The sequence below is a fragment of the Echiichthys vipera genome (assembly GCF_963691815.1).
Source record: "Echiichthys vipera genome assembly, chromosome: 14".
NCBI classification, from domain to species: Eukaryota; Metazoa; Chordata; class Actinopteri; order Perciformes; family Trachinidae; genus Echiichthys; species Echiichthys vipera.
Window position 1 is genome coordinate 13,159,379 of NC_139839.1, and position 19,295 is coordinate 13,178,673.

Below are 19,295 nucleotides of genomic sequence, written 5' to 3' on the forward strand. Positions count from 1 at the left end.
CTTTCAATGTGAAAAAATTAAAATCCAGATCACCACTAATATCTAATCAGTTGTTCATTTGCTCTCAGACTGTCTGCCAATCAAATTTAGTAGAAATATGTAAAGCCATAAGGAAAAACCACAACCTTCTGTATAATGCCAAGCTTTGAAAAACAAATTTTTTTGTGCATTTGGTACCATTCAGTTTTCATTTGTGGTTGACTGATGTATTCACACCTTTTAACTGCAGTATTTTCTGTATTTTCACTATCAAGTATTACGGATATTACGGATATTATTAGAGTACAGGATGCAAACTAAACTAACCATAAAATATGTGTTTTTATGTAGATGTTCTGATGCTGTTGATCATCTAGTTGGGTAACTGTGACAACTGTGCAAATCTATAACCAATGTGCATAATAACGTGTCTGTGATAGTATCACGTTTTGTGAGACAAAAAGAAAAAGAAAAGGTTGCCCAATAGCATGTGACAAAGCTTATTGCTAGATCCGTTATTAAGCCTCTTTGGCCAATCAGGTGGCAGACATTTTAAACCGCAGTTGTATGAAGTCAGAGATGTGATCACTTGGCTGCGATCCTCATTCCTGTAATGTGTGTTTGTGCATGTGTGTGTGTTTCTGACCTGGATTTTTTTCCTCTGAATAGCAGCCATAAACAGTGTGGTTCTGTTTTTCTGTGGCGCCTACAAACTGCGGAGCTCTCACAGCTTTGGATTTCAAGTCCCATTTTGCTATCACAGACTTTAAGTCCTTGAAAAATAATGACAGTATTAATAAAGCAATTAGGACAGTTGCAGTTTCAGCTGTTTGTGAATGAATTTTGCAGCCCTTGTGAAAGATTTCTACTATAGCTTCTCGCCATAGTGTATCTGTCAGAGGAGAGAGCAGGAGCTGTCCGTTGTGCTGAATAGAGTCTGCTCTGTCTATCTGTCATTGTTTCTCTCTCTGCTTTCCCAAGCAAACATTCACACCATTACTGTGCTGCACATTTCCTTTCTGCCCCGTTTGTGACGTCTGGCCTCACTTTCTTGCAGTCTTTCTTTCTTCTCTTGATCTCTTCCGTTTATGATGATCCTCTGTTCTCTTTTCCTTCTTTGCACTTTTTAAAGCTCCTTCCCCTCCCACTCCAGTAAACAGACTTTTGAAATATGTGTTGTTGTTTTTTTACAAGCTGCTCATATGCTAATGAAAAATGGCGCCTCATTATTATTATTGGATTATTTTGGGAGGATTCTCGCCCTCCAGCTTCCTTGCTCTTCCTCTATCACAACACCTTCCTTTTTTTGTGCATACTCATGCTGTCATTCATGTGAATCGCTGCTGTGAGCATGTAAGAGTGTGTTAGTGATGAACTAAACGCTTTTGTGAGAATTAATTAGAACTACAAGACTTTTTGCGGTGAATTGTTTAAAAAACTGTTGCCCCTTGATCGCTGAGTATGTGCATGTTGTGGCTGAGGTTGTCAAATTTGTGCGAGTGTCGGTGTGCATGCGTATGTATGTGTACAATATGTTTTGAGCTTGCACTTGACAAGCTTTGAGTCAGATGTTGGAGGCGGAGAAAGTCATACTGAACTGGTCTGCAGAGATCTGGAGACATTCATAAAGACAGAACACAGCAGGTATTACTGTGTTATCTCGCCTTCTCTCACTCTTCTTTCATCCAGCGCTCCCTCTTTGGTTTCTGGCAGTGTTAATAGAAACTGACAAGCCAATATATGGGAACGCTCAATAGCTTTGCTTCCCCTTTGATGTATGTACAGACTCACATTCATGGTTATTTTTGTGGAAACTGTGCCCAGGGTACGGCTCTTGGCACTGAGAGCACAATTCGTTGCGTTTTGAATCTAATGAAACTGCAAAGCGTACAGTTATTTGCTAAATTGGAGGTAGCAGTTGCTTGATGGGAATTTGTAACCTTCACTGCACAGCAACTTTGACAGGATCACATCATCCGATTGGAAACAAGCCTTCTTCGCCCAAGGACCACAATATTTATGCAGACATGAGTGTTCTCCATAAACCAAATAAAGCCATGCAATGGTGCAGGCCGGAATGGCAATTTTTTAATTTAATGCTTCATGGCTCATACATTATTTTTAGCATAGTATTTGGCTCTATTTTGCATCGATAATCAATTAATTTGCCCTACAATCTGCAATTCAGTTCCTATTTAGTTTGTAAACTTTCCCCAAGAGCTTTTTAAAAATTTATGAAGAGATGATTGCCAACTAGGATTTTGCAGATTCATTGTAATTTTCCTTTGATGTTTTATTTTCTGTGTTTAAGCTGGGGTAGGGAAATTTCTGGAAAAGGCAAAAAAAAACAACAACAAAAAACTGCTGTGATTTGAAAATTTAGCCCTGTCTCCATCAACACCAAGGCAAGGCACGTTTATTTGTATAGCACCTTTCAACAACAAGGAAATTCAAAGTGCTTTACATAAAATATTGAACAAAAGCATTGGAACGAAACATAAAATGACATTCAGATCAAAATAATTAGAAAAATAAAAACGAGCAAATAAAATAATAATAAAAAAAACAACAACAATATCAAAGGAATAGAAGATACTGTTCAATATAAGCAATCAATAAATTGTTTTTCTTACTGGAAGGCAGCGGCAAACAGAAAAGTCTTCAGTCTATATTTGAAAGAACTAAGAGTTGCAGCAGACCTGCAGTTTTCTGGAAGTTTGCTCCAGATTTCTGCAACACTGCCTCACCATGTTTAGTTCTGACTCTGGGGACACAAATACATTATTTGAAAAGATCTGAGAACTGGAGTAATATGATCTACTTTTTTGGTCTTAGTAAGGAACCAGACAAACACTGCATACGCATGTGCTTCATACAGTAACTTATACGAGCACTAGTCATTCATTTCAATCATCCTGATCATAATTGTGATCCCAGAGCTGTTATACAGCGTCAGTTCTATGAGAATTACCATCCTCTTTTCTTTGCAGACTTGTGGGCCTTTAAAGCCCTTTGAGATGACATACTGTGATCTGAGACTCTGGCTACATGAATATGAACTTGAATTAGCTGCAGCTGTGAGCCTTTGGTTATGGTTAGCAGTTAGCAACCTTTTCTCTGCATCTCTGAAACCCTTCGCTGATATTGACACGTTTTACTGTGTTGTCATACTCTCTTTTAGACTCTTCTTTTGGGTTGTTTTGTGGTATAGGCAGTTGTCGCCAATGCTGAAACAGCAACTTTATCTGCAGGATTTTCCGCCATTGACTCGCGCCATCAGAAAATGCATCTGCATTTGTTATGACCTGTGATTGGTCAAACGTCTCCCGTCACAGGATAGATTGGATGGCTTCTGCATGAGAGGGAAGCGAGAGGAATTAGAACAATGTTGATGTCAAAACAGGAATTGCATGGAGCTGCTGTGTGTGGCTGACGAATCAGATGGATGAACTGCCATCTGCACGCTACTGCTGGAAAAAAATCAGTGTTCTTGTTTTACTTGCTGTTGGTTGATTAAATACAGTTGTTTTTGTCTTCTGATGTTAGGAAAAGACACTATTGCTGATCATGGTCTTGAACAGGACTTGATTTGCTCTCGACTTGGTCTCGACTGCCTTTAGAGTTGGTCTTGATATGGCCTTGACTGCAACTGGTGTTGAACTTGACTTGGACTTGATTAAGGCGATCTTGACGAACAGCCCTAACACATAATGCAACCTAGCACTGGGTCGATACACATGAAAAGTCACCAGATCACCAAAGTGATTACAATCAATTCTGAAGGAAACATGAACATCTTTGCTGAATTATTGTTGATTTTCATTAAATAATTGTTTAGATATTTCAGTCTGTGTGGTGGTGGATCGATTCTTATTAATATAGCAGTTTGGTATATTATGCATTAGTTACCGCAGACCTTCTACAAATGATGTGTCAGATTTTGCTTCTGATCTCCTTCCTGTCACTGAGGAGACTTGACTGCCTTAAGGGATCACTGTTGTTTTGTAGTGTGTCTGGGAGACTCAAAACATGTGCCTCTGTCACTTCATGTTAATGTTGTTACTCAAAGTAGCTACTTCACGGAATAATGTAGAGATAGTGTTTGACAGCGTAATGACATTACACATTCCTGAACATTTTTGCATAGCATTTAGAATTTACTCCAATTCATTCATCACACATCCATAATGTAACTTAGCATGCAGTGTGTATCCTCCCATTAGGCATCATGCTCCGCTGTCCCATTTTTTTTTTGCTGGTGAAAAACGTTTTTTTTTTGCTGACTCATGCGAGCATGTGTATGTGTGATTGTGATGTGGTTGCTCTGAACAGGGCTTCATGAGTGGGGGCTGTGTGTTGTCCCATCTGCCATCTGTGCAGACAGTGGTACAGAGGCCCATGGGAAATACAGTCCAGTGGGGCTCCCCCCTCCTTCCCCTGTGTCTTGAGGCTACAGTCAGTCAACATGTCATTGTTAATCACAATCATAGAGGCAGAGACACATACGCTGCCCTTTTCCACTGCTACCCCTTATCCCAAACTTTCCTTTTCTCAGCTGCTTTTCTATTTTTTCTATCACACAAACATTCACAGCAGCTTTTCAGAGTTACTAACCTAGCCCAAGATGTCATATTCAGAATGTTTGCTTGTGTAACACAATGAAAAGAAGCAAACCCTGTATTTATTGGACCCTGCAAACATTTGGCAGTTGTGCGTGACAAATGAACTAAATCAATAATTTCTGTGGATAGAATAATCCGTTACACAGCTGATCGTTTCAATGCCTCAATGACTCTTGCTATAACAGATATTGCCAATATATCACCCTTATTTTTTATAGCCAGTGAGCCCTCATGGATCCTGGTGCTGGGCAGATTACCGGATCAACCAAAGCGGTCTCTTGGCATCGCTAAAATCTAGCTACTGTGCAAGATAATTGGAGTGCTGTGTATCCGCGGGAGTAAAAATATCGGGTCGAGTACTTGATCTGGATGAAGGGAAGTCTGAAGCACCTATGGGAGAGAGGACAGATATAATATATTTACAGATATATTAGGTTCAGCTACCCCTCACTGTGATTGGAAAGCTGGGTAAAAACAGTTGCAAAAGCAGCATTTAAAGTTGAACATTTTTCAACTTTCAGCAACCAAAAAAACCTAGATGCTCAGCACCCCGTCACTGCAGGTGTAAATACACAGCAAACCCAATTGCAAAGAATGAACAACTACTAAAACACAGCTTTCAGTGAGAAACACTTTGGTGTACACACAACGCTAGCAGGTAGGGTGCTCTAAGCATACTGTGGATAATGTAGTTAATCTAGTCATAATGTGCATGTTCTTTTTCCCCATCGATTGTCGGTGGGTTGAAGAGTAGGTGGAGTTTAAGTCGAGCAAGATTTTCCTTGGCTTACTACAGCCCTTAGTTTTTATTTCCTGTAGGATATGATTTTTTCATATACCGGTTCATAGCTGAAATAGGCAGTAAAATATATAATATTGTTATATATCGCTATGGTCAGGGCAGGCTGTGTATTGAGAGGGGACACAATTAACTGCGTGCCCTTATAACTAACTCTTTAACTGGGCAGAACACAATGGCAACTTGTAAATGTTGATTTACAAAATTACACCAATGAATGGCTTGTTTTTAAGTCTAAGTACTACCGAGAGCAAAAAACTATAAACCTATAATAAAGCCAAGTCATGCATAAAAAAGTAAGCGTTATATTACCAGAAACCGACCAGAATTAAAAAACAACAACAAATCTAATACAAATTTCTGCTCGTACCGCCCACAGCACAAATAGATTAATCTAAAGCTTACAAAATATCAAGAGAAGTTTATCCTATCTGTGAATCTGAGCCAGTGATAGAATTAACTGCTGCTGATCAATGCTGTTAACCAAAATGAGGTCATACAGAACAGAGTGTGGATTATTGAGTGTTTAGTGGCCAGTTTAGCCCCTTATCTTTCTTTTTTTTTTTTTAGAGAGAGATTTGCTATGGTCATCATGAAAAGCACTAACCCCTCCACTGCACACTGTAAGGCTGTGGGGCCATAAAATCGCTCTATCACCCTGATAAGAAAGCACAATAGCATTGAGCCGTCTCGCCCTCATTGTCGTTTTCGCTCTGTCTCTCCTGTTCGCTCTCTCAAACACACACACTTTCTCATTACTGTTTTCTCTTCCGTCCAATCTGCTACCACACCATCCATTCTCTTGTTTGGGTTTCTCCCTTTCGTCTCCCTCTCGCGTTCTCTGTTTTTTTTTTCTCCCCTCACTCTCCTTTAATTTTGCTCTCCTGCGCTTTGTCGAGCCCTCTCGGCAAGGCGTTAAGTGTATAATCTGTGATCTCATGTCTAGATGGGCCTCTCGTCTCCTCACTCGCTCGGCGCACAAAGGGACTGAATGGCCGTGGCTCACTCGCTGGGACACAAATGAGTAATGAGCCATACACCCCCAACAACACATACACACACACACCTAACACACAATACACATGCACACACCTCTCCGGCTCACTCTCAGGGGCTTTGAAGTTGCATATTGATGATGCCAGCTCCAAAGGCTCAATTGAATGTGCAGAGGCAGAGGAGGTGGCTATTTACCATCCACTCGCCTCTCTGACCTGTCATCTCCGACAGTCGTAATGACCAACAGGTGCCTCTTTTGCCAGGTTTGGCCTTGAGAGTCATCCAATATTCAACAGTCAGTCGTAGTAATCAGCCTGCGTAATAGCTTGTTTGATGTGCCATCACAGCACTACATAATGGGCTGTGGTGGGTCTGTGTGAGATTGTTTTCAATTAAATAATGATAGTTTTAATTAATGTGGCACCTTTCAGAAAGTGGCGATTAAAGGCTTAAACTAATGAGGTTAAAACCAGCCATATGAAAAAAGAGCAACAACAAATAAATAGGGAGGTAGTTTTGAAATCGGCAAGCTCACACATTATATAAAAAACAATTATAAATCACCATGGTAAAAATATTTATTTTACTATGTAGCAAAATTGCCCATCATACAAGAAATAACCCGTGTTCCAGTGTGAGAAACTGGGACTTTTTTTCATGGAAGACCATTTTATTTCCATTTAGCTGCTTCAGGGTTGTGGTATTTTTCACGTTGGCTCACTATCACGGCTTCCTTTTAATAGAACTGAGCCATCGTTAATGTTATTAGTAACACCTGTGATTTGATGACAAGTTAAAATGTCTTCTTTGAAAAGACTTATAGACCTGAATCAAATGGCATTTTCACAATATCCTCTGATTTGTCTGATTATTTGACAGTATTTAAAACTGGAACTTGACAATTTACTGGTCAGCATTCCCTTTCTGGAACAAAATAAACATGAGTATTAATGGGTATTATAAAAAAATAAATAATAATAATATCTGCATGGCTTTATATTGTTAGCATGGGCAGCCCCGGAGGAACTGAATGTTCCAGTGAGTTGCTGTACTTATCCAAACGGGATAACAGAGACCAGAAATACAATGGCAGCAATGGTTGTTGATTCAAATGTTGAAAATGAGCAGTGATAACATTTTTTTTCGACAAGAGAGCTCTTGTGTTCTTACAAAGAATCATCGTCCTCTTGCAAAAGCAAACGCCAATACTGTGACATTGATATAGCGTTGCAAAACCACTTAAAGCTATGGTCTACGATTTGGAAAATTGGCAATTATTATCAACATCATTTATACAGCGATTATGGTCCTGTAGTAGCATCTACAAAATATGAATAGCAATGAGAACCAAAAAAATCCATTCAGTCTGTCAGCTGTAGGCCTGCATAGAAATTGACGGGATGGATGGCTCCCATTGGCTCGTACCTTCCATCCAATCCCCTCGTCTCCCCTGCTCCTGGTCATCCAGCCTTGCCCCCTCCCTCTCTGTAAACTCTGAGCAGGTAGTGATTAAGGTAGATGATAGGTTGATACGAGCTCGGGGGTGAGGAATCGTGGAACAGTGAGGGGGGGATGCTTTTTTCAAATCTGTGTCAGAAGCTCAACTGATTTTCAGAATGAAGACCGAAGCTTTCGGAGAGACGACAGGAGCGGAGGGTTCAGCATGATGTGTGTCCATTGCTTTCTCGTAAACCATGACCAAAACCTTTCCCCAACCTTAGCTGAATAGTTTAAGTGGCTATAAATAAGTCAAATGATAATGTAAAAACATTGTGACAATGTGAAAGGGGCTGTTTGTAGTGATGGACCTGCACAGAATCATTACCTGAATCTATAATTCCCCCAGGTTTTATTGTGCTGTACAGCGAGTTTCAGCTCATTCTTTAGCCCTCCGGCCCACAACTTATGGGGCCGGCCCTACAAACTAATGTTTTGATTTATTCTCACCAGTTTCGTAGCGTTGTTTATGGTCACAGCACGTAAAAATGCTCTAAAAACCCACTCTGCACTACTTGCCCAGCACCAAAGGGCAGACAGGCACTCAGCGTTGCAGGCAATGACAAATTAAGTTACATATTTTGTTGTTTTATTTGAAGGTTTGTTGAGATAACAGCAGAAAACACTTGACGCAGCTGTTAACAATGACAATGGCTTTTTTCTGTTCGAGCAGTGTGGCTGTTGAGAAAGTGTCAGATGGACAGAGGGAGTTTGTTTTACCAACCTTTTATGCGAGCTGGTTTTAGCTGGATGAGGTGCCTGCTCATATAAGCTCTTTGTGGCGTGAAGATGGTCCTGGCACTGACCCCCACCCGTCTTCAAACTCCCACATCCCGACACAGTGAGAGCGATGCCAAGCTGAGTGCCAGCTTCTTTTCAGGGCCGGAATGAGGAGCACTGCAAAGCTGGGCAGAATTAGAAATCACTGTGAGGAAAGGTAACGCATAAGTGTGCAAGTTATACTTTACACAAGATCTGTTCAATCACAAATTCAAAAGATTTTTAAAACTGAGGAATGAAGATTTGTATACATGAAAAACAGAAATGTAGACATTATCAGCAGCCTACTTACACGTTTGCTTGTGTGCGTGTTTGCTTGTCCAATGTGGAATAATTACACAATTTCAAAAACACAATCACAAACAGCAGCGATACTAGGATTTTTTTTTATTATTATTATTTTTTATTTTATATGTATCTTTTTTTAGGCGTTTTATACCTTTGTTTGATAGGAAATAGGGGAGATTCAAAACCAGACCGCTGCGGTGAGGACTCGCTCTACCAAGAGAGCTACCGAGCGCCCGATACTAGGCTATTTCTAAGAAATATAGATGGGCAGACGCAGGAGCGGTGTGGAGCTCCCTGGCTGGCTCACGATCTGCAGCAATATTTCGCGGTGGTCTGTTTTCTTGCCACAAGCAAATCTGGCAAGAAAACACATTATAAAAGATAAAGGATAGCGTATATTATATATCATATCAATTATCTGTTTCTGCTGGGCCGCTTGAATGTTGCTTCTGGGCTAGATTTGAATTGGCTGGCTTTGTATGAAAATAAGGCATTTGTACAAAAAACAACAAAAGAAAAGAACTTTTATAGTCAATCAATCAATAACTCAATCCTTTATTCATCCCAGAGGGGATAACCACAACTCGCATAGATTGCATAAGTAAGTGGTGTCTACTCCACAATATGAGTAGTCTAGTCACCAGTGATAAATCCAGCGGAAGATATTTTTACATTTCAGACTGTTACTGAAGTGTTTCAAGGTCAGTCATGACACACTCAGTGCTCTGAAGCAAGAAATAAAGTTTTCTGCCCGGTCACAACACAAGGGGAATATTAAATTCAGTATTATGCATTCTTGAATGTGTTTTGTTTATTTTCAGTGTGCACAGCTGCATATTCTATGTACAGGAGGCATATAACATGCACACACACATATGCATCACACATTCCAGCCTCCAGTGTGTACCTGTCAAATGTTCATAAAACCCAGTGGGAAACGGATTGTGGGAAAGATGTTGTCACTTCCTTAGCAACTGCTTGGAGACAGGTTCTTTAACTCACCTGCTCGTTTCCTTGCTGTATTTTTGTGTGTGTGAATGGAACATACAGACATGATCTGTACTCGGGGAGCGATCATTGCCATAGTGCTGCCAAAACAAACGTCTTCAACCAGTTGCCAAGAAGACAGTGAGGTCAGTGCTCACAATGCCTCAGAGGCGAGAGGGGGTGGCACTGCCAAGCCCCTTTATCCTAAAGCGAGTGGCATTATGCGGCATAATGTGGCTCCCTGTTTATTCGTGTGTGGCCTTAAACCCCCAGTGTACGTGTTGGGGTAGTAAAAGCCTCTTGTGCACGCTCATTGATGTGATTACTCATCCCTTTGTGTGAACTTTCCCAGTGGTTTTCTGACGCAAAGACAAAGGTTTAGCAACTGACATTGTGGGTGCAGAGAGTCGGGTGAAGGAAGAGATCGGAAGTTACAAGTGTTTATGCAAAACACGCATATGCCCCCATAAAACTAATTAGCCATCTTTTGTCCGTGTGCATGGTGACAGCGCTTGAGTGCGCCCAAGTGTACTCAAGCTGCTTGTGATCAACCTTATTGCCATCTAGTCAGCATGTTTATTTATACATCAATTAAAGGCCCTACTCAAGCAAATAATGAGCGCGGAAATGCTCAGGCATCTATCATTTTAATGGAAGCCGCACGAAATGGAGAACATATATTCGACGCGAGTATTTTCATGTTGAGGGACATTTTCTCCCACATATCTTCTTTCCTTTTTTAAATTTTTTTATTAAATCTCTCTGTTTGACTGTCCTTCCTCCTTCAAGTCACCTGGTGTTCTTGGTCCAGCAGGAGGCCCTTGGCAGTGTCAGCCAGGCTTTAGTCGCCTTTCCAGATGTTGCTTCTGGTGAGGGAGAGATAATTATTATCTGGGCACTTCCTTCTTTCTCTCCCTCGGTGTTTCTTGCACTTGCCCTTCTTTTTCTCCTTATTGTTGATCACGAGACTCAATGTGTTGCCGTTGTTTGCATCACCCCTCTCATCTCGCTGTGATTTTCTTTACACGGCAGGGATGTGTGAGCATAGAGAGATTATGCTTGTGCTGTACATGTGTAGGTATATACCCTGGGGATGTGTGTGTTTCCCACATCGAATTTGTTGCGTATCTATGAGCGAGTGTTCTACAAAGACAGGTTATATAGCTGTTGTAGGACGGTGTAGTCCCCAGAGTGCTTTATAATTGGGAACCTCAGAAGAGTGGGAGAAAAGTCGATGTGTGATGAATTAATTCTTCCCCCTTTTATTCCATGCCTTGTTCAGAGCCCTTTTCTAATCTGTGCTTGTGCGTTCGCAGAGTGCACTGGATCAATTCTCTTCACTGAGAGAGGAAGAAGGGAGAGAAAGGTACAGAAAGATAGGGAGAAATGAGAGGCATTTGTTGCGTCTGAGGAGGAAAGGAACAAGGAGTATTTAGAAGAATATTGAGATTGTACACTTGATTAGGAGGCCCTAAATCTTAAACCTGATCTTTCATATGGAGAAGGAGCAGAACACCTTCATCTACTGTCTCAAGATCGTAGTCTCAACAACAAAAAATAATTCCAGCAGTTGGGTTGCCAGGTTCGTTGCAGAGTGTGAAAAGGTATCAGCCTGCACCATGTCAAGTGATGAATCATACAGGGTAACGACATATTTCGACAAATTAATTAATTTTACAACAGTATTTAACTTTGACCAGTCTTCAACTGGAAGTCTTTATTTGAGTGGTGTGTTATCGATAAGCTAGCTAGCTCTCAACCCTCAAATGATTCCTTGTTTCTGTAGCCTAACAACAGACAACTCTGGCAACCAGGAATGCCGGCCGCTATTGGCTGGTACAATGGAAACAGAGGGTGAGAGAAAGTCATTGTCAAACCCGTCAAAAAATTTCAAGATATTAATTCAGACTAAATAAATATGTTTTAATTCTGTACCCCTCAAAACACCTGTGGGTTTTTTTTTTTGTTGTTTAAGAAAATATAGCTTTTAATAAAGATTCTACATTCAACCTTTTAGGCAAAAGAAAAAGAGCTTCGGCCCATAAGACCTTACCCTTAATCCTAAAGGGGCTGAGACCAAATCTGTCGATGGGCCAACATGTGATAAATGTTGGGGTTGCTAATGATTGCTGCAGCTAATGTTCCGTTTTATGTCAATATTATAGTATATGGCCCTATCACAGAGACCAGCATTTGCCCTCGATCTTCTTTGAATGATTTTGCATTTTCATCCATTACTGTTCAGTGAATAGAGCACCTTGAGATAACTGGGGCTAATTCTCTGATTGTGTGCCATTAAATCATTGCAGAAGAGGAGGGCGCAGCTAGATGATGTAATTAAAAGTGCGTCAGTCAAACCTCAAACAGTGAAAACAATGTGGCAGGAAGGTTACAGTGAAGGGAGCTTGAGTGACATGTCACACGCTTTCCGTCAAACAAATCAACAACAACAACAACAACAGTGGCTGAACCTGTGAATCTTACGATCATTTTTTTGTTTCAGTGAGACACCTTTGCATCGATAGGAAAGTGTTGTTTTTTAAAACTCATCTCTGTTCCAAACAACAAGGAACACAGCACTGCAGCATTGTAGAAATACAAGGCTTGGGCCAGCTTGGACCCGGAAAGAGTAATCTGAAAGGGTGTTACATCACAACTTAAAGACCGGTTACCTACTGTAACAGCAGTCACAAAGTCAGTGAACTGAACCAGAAATGTAAATATTTCAAGTTTGCTACATTATCATTGTTAAGCTACTTGTCGCACCAAACCAACAGAGGTTGAAGCAGCAAAACCCCAGAGTGAATTCAAGTGTGTGTAAGATTACTTTGCTTTACCTTTTCATTTTCTGAGACATAGGGGGTTATTTCCTATTTCATTCATTTCATAGCCTCACTTTAAATGTCTGAAATGTCTGAATTACTAAATGGACTGCATTTATAGTACTTTTCTAGTCTTAGCGACCACTCAAAGCGTTTTACACCACAGGCACCCTTCACCCCATTCACACTCACACATTCATACACTGGTGGCCGAAGCTACCGTTTAAGGTGCCACCTGCTCAACAGCTTAACATTCACACACATTCACACACTAATGGCACAGCCAAATATTGTAATATAAATTATATCTAAAGCACAATGCGGTAAATGAGGGCAATATATTGACAAAATAGCCCCATTCTCAACTCAAGGTAATTACTTGCTATTTCCAGAGCTTTCATCCACATCTAACGGCTCCCATCAGCAGATCAAGTTTGCTCAGTTGTCATGGAGACGGCTCAGTTGTTGGTGTTCAAGCCAGCAATGTGTTCAACTGTTATGCAATGCATTAGTAATTAAAAAACTGAGAGTTCACAGACAACAATGAATTCCCAACCCTAGCTAGAACATTGTTTTTGTTTGAAAGTTGTTAAACTACGTGCAGAATGAATGACAGAATGAGAATTAACCCTTGAACCGCTTCTGACTGGATGCGCAATTGACCCTGAAACTGTTATTCACTCGTTCTCCCCATATAGCAGGAGAGACTATTCTCTCATTTTCATCTCATAATGAAACATACAGTCTATACTTGAATTATCCATTTTCTCCAACACCACAGTCACAGTCCGATTCAGTGTCTTTATTTCAGCTCATATTCTTTCATCTGCTAGCGTCTCATAACCTTTTGCACGTTTCTGTCCCATCTGATTTAATAACCATAATGGTGGTCTCTTGGCTTGTTGGTTGCCATGCCTACCATTTCCTGGATAGTGTAGTTTGCTGAGGATGAACTGCGTGGGTATGCATGTGATCATGTGGTGTGTGTGTGTGTGTGTGTGTGTGTGTGTGTGTGTGTGTGTGCGCGCGCGTGTGTGTGTGTGTGTGTGTGTGTGTGTGTGTGTGTGAAAACACTATGATATGAAGGCTGTACTCTCACAAGTAATTATCGTGCACCATCCATTAAGGGACAGGACATTTGCACTTGATTTTAAAAGTATGATGTCCTCTGACTAATGCTATCCAAGAGATATGTATTAATCAGTGTCTGTGTGTGCATCTGTTTGTGCGTGCCTTCATGGTTATATGTGTATCTGAGACAGTAGAGGGGGACATTTTTATGCCTTCTGTATTTTGAGAGTGGTTGTAGTTCACAGAGGAGAGTGCTGCACTCCTCACATTAGAGAAAAAGCAGAAGAGGAGATGTGGTGTGTGTGTGTGTGTGTGTGTGTGTGTGTGTGTGTATGTGTGTATGTGTGAGTGTTTGTGTTTGTGTGTGTGTGTGTGTGTGTGTGTGTGTGTGTGTGTGTGTGTGTGTGTGTGTGTGTGTGTGTGTGTGTGTGCGTGTGTGTGTGTGCGTGTGAGTGTGGACGGATGAAGGACATTTATTTGTTGGAGTATGTGCGGCCCCCGGCAGAAGAAATGCTTTCCTTACCACAATCAGCATCCATCAGACGCCAGGCTTACCTCTCCTACAGACAAAAGGTTAAACGCTTCACTAAATCATTCTCTGTTTTTGTTCTCTCTCTCTCCTCCCACTTGCTTCACCCCCTCCCCCTCTTCCACGCTTCCACCGTCCACCGTCCTTAACATTGGTCCCCTGCCCCTTTTCTGCTTTCCAAACCATTTCCCTCCTCCCCTTCCTGCTTTCTTCGTCTCCGTCTTCACCCTTCTCCAGCTGGTGGGCGGCGAGTTTGACCTGGAGATGAACTTCATCATCCAGGAGGCGGAGAGCATCGGCTGCATGGTGGAGCTGCTGTCCCACTGCGAGGTGACGTGCCAGGCTGAGATCTGGAGCATGTTCACCGCCATCCTCCGCAAGAGCGTGCGCAACCTGCAGACCAGCACCGAGGTCGGCCTCATCCAGCAGGTGTTGCTCAAGATGAGCACCGTGGATGACATGATTGCAGGTGAGCAACTGAGCATAAATGAACATATAGGGATGTCAAGCAGCAACCGCACCAGTGCCTTTCAAAACCACACAACGGCATCAACTCCCGCATCCAGCGGCTGGTTTGTACATAGGTGGAAAGGTCATAATAACACCATAAAGACGAAAGAGTGAAAGCCACATGCCGTATTGACAACATGTCTTGAGAATGAAGCTGCTTATGCTGGAGGAATACGTGTCAAAATGGTGGAAAAAGATTTTTATGTGGATCATCAAAAAATATATGTATGTATAAATAAATAAATTGATGATTATTTAAATGTAAATGTATTTTTTTTCTTAAAGTTCAGAACCAATTGTCTTCATAACAGGTATACGTGGATGTTTGCCCTGCAGAAGCAGAGTAATGTCTTCAGTATGTTTCTGTGTGTGCTGCGATCTGGGCTTGAATGCAAAAGCGATGAAGCAACCATCTCGCTACACGATCACAGTGACCTTGACTTCCCCTAAATGATGCCTCTGAGTCCTCTCTTTCTCTCTGCCCCAGTGTCCTTTCTGTCCTACCTACCGCCGCAGGATGATGTGCTTTATAAGTTCTGTGACTTATTACTGCTCAGCACAGCAGAGCATACGGCTCTTAAATCAATTTAATGCCAATTCTCACAGGTTCCCTTTCTGAATCATGATTCTAACACTTTTAAGAAATGATTCAAAGTGACCTACATGGATCGATCGTACCAAAACCAGAGTTCAGGGCTTTTGAATCTAGGACGTTTGCACTCATACCAAGTTCCTCAGGGAGCTAGCTTTATGTGTCATTCCCTATTGCTGGGCTCTGGCTAATGAAATATAGTGGGAGGACTCTTCATATCTATTAGGCCTAATGGTAAAGAAGAGCCTTTGTAAGCAGATTGAACTCGCTGGTTGTGCTGTGCCTCTTCTGTATCCACACCGAACTGTTTGTGATCTGTGTAAAATGAAAGTCAGTGAGGCAGGAGGGTATTTTTTTCCAAAAAGATGTATTTTAACGTGTTGGACTTCTTTTTGACATGTAGTCATTGCCGTAGTGAGGTTGTTGACAGGTCGTTATACTGCATTTGAAGCTTAAAGCTCTGCATAATTAAGGGCATGCAGCTTTGAGTAATATGTGGGTGCTGTCACAGGTGGCTAGAATAGACTGTAGGCTTCTTTCAGCCGGCTTCAGCTCCATGTCTTTTCATAGGTCTTTTCCCATTTTTGGATCAGCCTGAAGTTGGGCAGAGCCAATCACTGCCAAGATGGCGACAGCAGCAGGCACTGGGAGCTGCCTACTTTGAGCTTCATTTTAACCCTTTAGAACCCTGTGGATGATGTTACAGAGACTAAGTCCCGTGGTCTGGTCTCATTCAAATCAATACGTATATTAAGGCAAGAAGAATTTACAGTGTTGTGTAGACGTTTGAGGTATTACGTAATGCTGTGCACAAGAGCTCTCCTTGAAATTCAAGATTGTGTGTATTTTATATACAGTGGAGGAGCTCTGAGTACCTGAAACACTGCACTGATTAATGCTCACAGTATACAAACTGTTTTATTAAGGACTTCACCTGTTTACAAAAACACATTTTCTGGTTGCTCTCTTGTGCTCACTTTCTGTCTGTGTTTTCTCAGACCTGCTGGTGGACATGCTGGGAGTCATGGCCAGTTACAGCATCACAGTCAAGGAGCTGAAGCTGCTCTTTAGTATGCTGAGGGGAGACAACGGCATCTGGGTAAGTTGGTGGACACTAAAGCTCAAGGTGGTTACTTTTTATGTAAAGTATGTTCATGCACAGTGGATCTAACAGATGACTTGAGCTTTTCACAGATTGTCAGTAGTCATGTACCCGCAGGAAATAGTGACAGTTTTAGCAATTATGAAAGAAAAAAAACATATTTTTGAAGAAAGTTATGCTTTAAAAGCCTTTTTATCGTTTCTGATAAACGCAGTGGCTTTAGATTTTGTTTACTTCACCAGAGCTTTTCATGACTGCATTCCGTAGTTATTTTGATGTTCTCTAATACTGTAACACAACCCATATGTAAGTTAAAGCAATATTTCATACAGATGAATTCTGGGTGAAACGCCTAAATTGATGATTATTATGTCGTCACAACTTTTTATATGTTTGAACATTTTTAAAATCCAAAGAGGCTCTGGACTAGTTGTTGCTAAAAAATGAGACATTTTACTTCTCCTGATAGGCCAGTATTCCACAATTTATAGCAGAGGAAGCTACATTTATTTTATACCAGATTAATTGTGCAGAATGAGCTTGTTCGTATGTCATTAGTCTGGATGTCACTTAATGGGGTGGTTGTACTAATAGACTAGAATAATAGAGGATGGATGTGTATCTATGTTGGGATTGATTTGCGAGTGTGTGTCAAGACAAGGGCAATTAAGCTCACGTTTTTTTCTCTCCCTCTTAATCAACATTATTAATGCAACAGAGGGTTGAGTATGTTATTTTTGTTGGGAAAAAAACGGTGGCAGCTTAATCAGCTCTGAAGGTGAAACACTGTGTGAATCCAGCATTGTTTTTCTCTAGGTGTGTCCCTTTGGTAGGGATACACTGCCATATATATATTTAGACTCTATATAACCACTAACTAACAACTTACTAACATTGTCAATACTAAGCAGGACATTTGAGGACTTGATGTCAGGCTTTAGGAAATACTGATCAACACCATTTCACCACTGTTTGACATTAATCAGACCAAACAACTAATCCATTAATCACGATAATTATCGAAAGGTTAATGCATTGTGAAGATGTGATTTGTTAGTTGCATCGCTACGTCGCAGGTGATTAGAACGTTTTCTCTTTCACTTAAACCTAGATAAGAACCAGTCTCATAATGAACTGCTTCAGGATTTTAACCTGACATTAAGCCTAAATTATCCAATAAATGTGGGGAGAAATATGCCCTGCAGTTGCTGATTCATGCCTGCTTTTTGTGCTATAATGTCAGGTTTACTTAAGTACTTCTTAATGAGCTTAATTCAGGAGTTGAGCGTCGGGTGTGCTTAGTACAAATGCCACTTACAGTGCTACTTGGAGTCATCATCTTAACCGCTCCCTGCAGTTTGCTGATTGGCCTGCCAATGAGGTTTAGCTGATGTTAGGTTACAACCCTTTTCACAGCTGCCAGTGTCTACTAGCCAAGTCAGTTCACCCTCGTCCCTTCTCGTCAATCTCCCCTCTACCAAGGCTCCAGGACAACGAGAATCAACAACCCCTGTTCACTGATCAGTGGTCCATATCCAGACCATCATCCATCCCTTCACCGCTCTCGCTGTACCTCCTCTGTCTCCTACTAACTACTCCCACCCCATCCACCTCACACCAATTTCCCAGTCGTTTTCAATTTCTCCTCTTCCAGCGCTTCTCTCCAGAGACAGATCGATTAAGGGTTGCCATGGTATTGATGAGGTGTTGTCGGGGGAGGGCAGAGGTGATGGAAGAGTTATTGATCCGGTGGGGTTGTGGTAGAGCTGTGATGTCACACCATGATTTTTTTTTTAACAGAGTCTCTCCCCCCTCCTGTGCCTCTTATAGTTGGCAATTGGGACATAATAATAATCTCTCTCCTCTCCTCTCCTCTCCTCTCCTCTCCTCTCCTCTCCTCTCCTCTCCTCGCTAGCCAAGACATGCTATCAAGCTCTTGTCCGTGTTGAACCAGATGCCTCAGAGACATGGTCCTGATACCTTCTTCAACTTTCCAGGACGCAGTGCAGCGGTGAGACTGACCAATATACGAACACACACACCTGATTTGTGCTTTGTGCACCCAAATTGCTAGTCAGTCAGCACATCTTAATTGGAGTTGGATTGCGAAGTAATGACTGACTGAGTGGTATAATGATTGCTATTAACACTGGCGAGGGCTGATCTGAAGTGCGTATCCTCTCCCGCAGGCCATAGCATTGCCGCCAATTGCCAAATGGCCTTACCAGAATGGATTCACTATCAACACTTGGTTCAGACAGGATCCACTCAACAACATCAATGTGGATAAAGACAAACCGTACCTCTATTGGTAAGTAGAACGCTATTCATCTAGATTATTACATAACAAAAATAAAATCCTTGTAATGGGAACTGGGACTGAAAGCCTCTTTAAGGATCCACTCTTCTTCACTTCAGCACAGTGTTTCTATTGGCCACAAATCTTTCATTTCTATGCCTGTTTTTTTGACCCCTATGACATTGCGTTGATATATTTGCTAGCGCGGTCTCGGAGGAATCAAAAACATCGATGGTGCACATCAGGTTTTTGTGTCAGTCCTTCAGGATCACAAATTCTTTTTAGACTCAACATTTTTAGCACTCATACAGAGAAAAAAAGATGGTAAAAGATGCGGAAATACCAGGTTTTCTACTGACTTTAGTCCTCAATGCTTCTGCCATCACTTTTGATCTCAAGTAAGGAAAAGCACACAGTCGAAT

At 41.4% G+C, this 19,295-nt stretch overlaps 1 protein-coding gene across 2 annotated transcripts in view; it reads left to right on the forward strand.

The window, feature by feature from the left end:
* The window catches only part of LOC310957057 (neurobeachin-like), a gene marked incomplete at both ends in the record, with an annotated part of 95,245 nt that overhangs the window by 16,636 nt on the left and 59,314 nt on the right, over positions 1 to 19,295 (forward strand). For both annotated transcript variants that reach the window (XM_083927476.1, XM_083927477.1), the window contains 4 exons: positions 14,608 to 14,839; positions 16,471 to 16,571; positions 18,490 to 18,585; positions 18,764 to 18,885. In XM_083927476.1, coding sequence (XP_083783602.1) covers positions 14,608 to 14,839; positions 16,471 to 16,571; positions 18,490 to 18,585; positions 18,764 to 18,885 — 551 coding nt within the window. The remainder of the gene's footprint in view (positions 1 to 14,607; positions 14,840 to 16,470; positions 16,572 to 18,489; positions 18,586 to 18,763; positions 18,886 to 19,295) is intronic.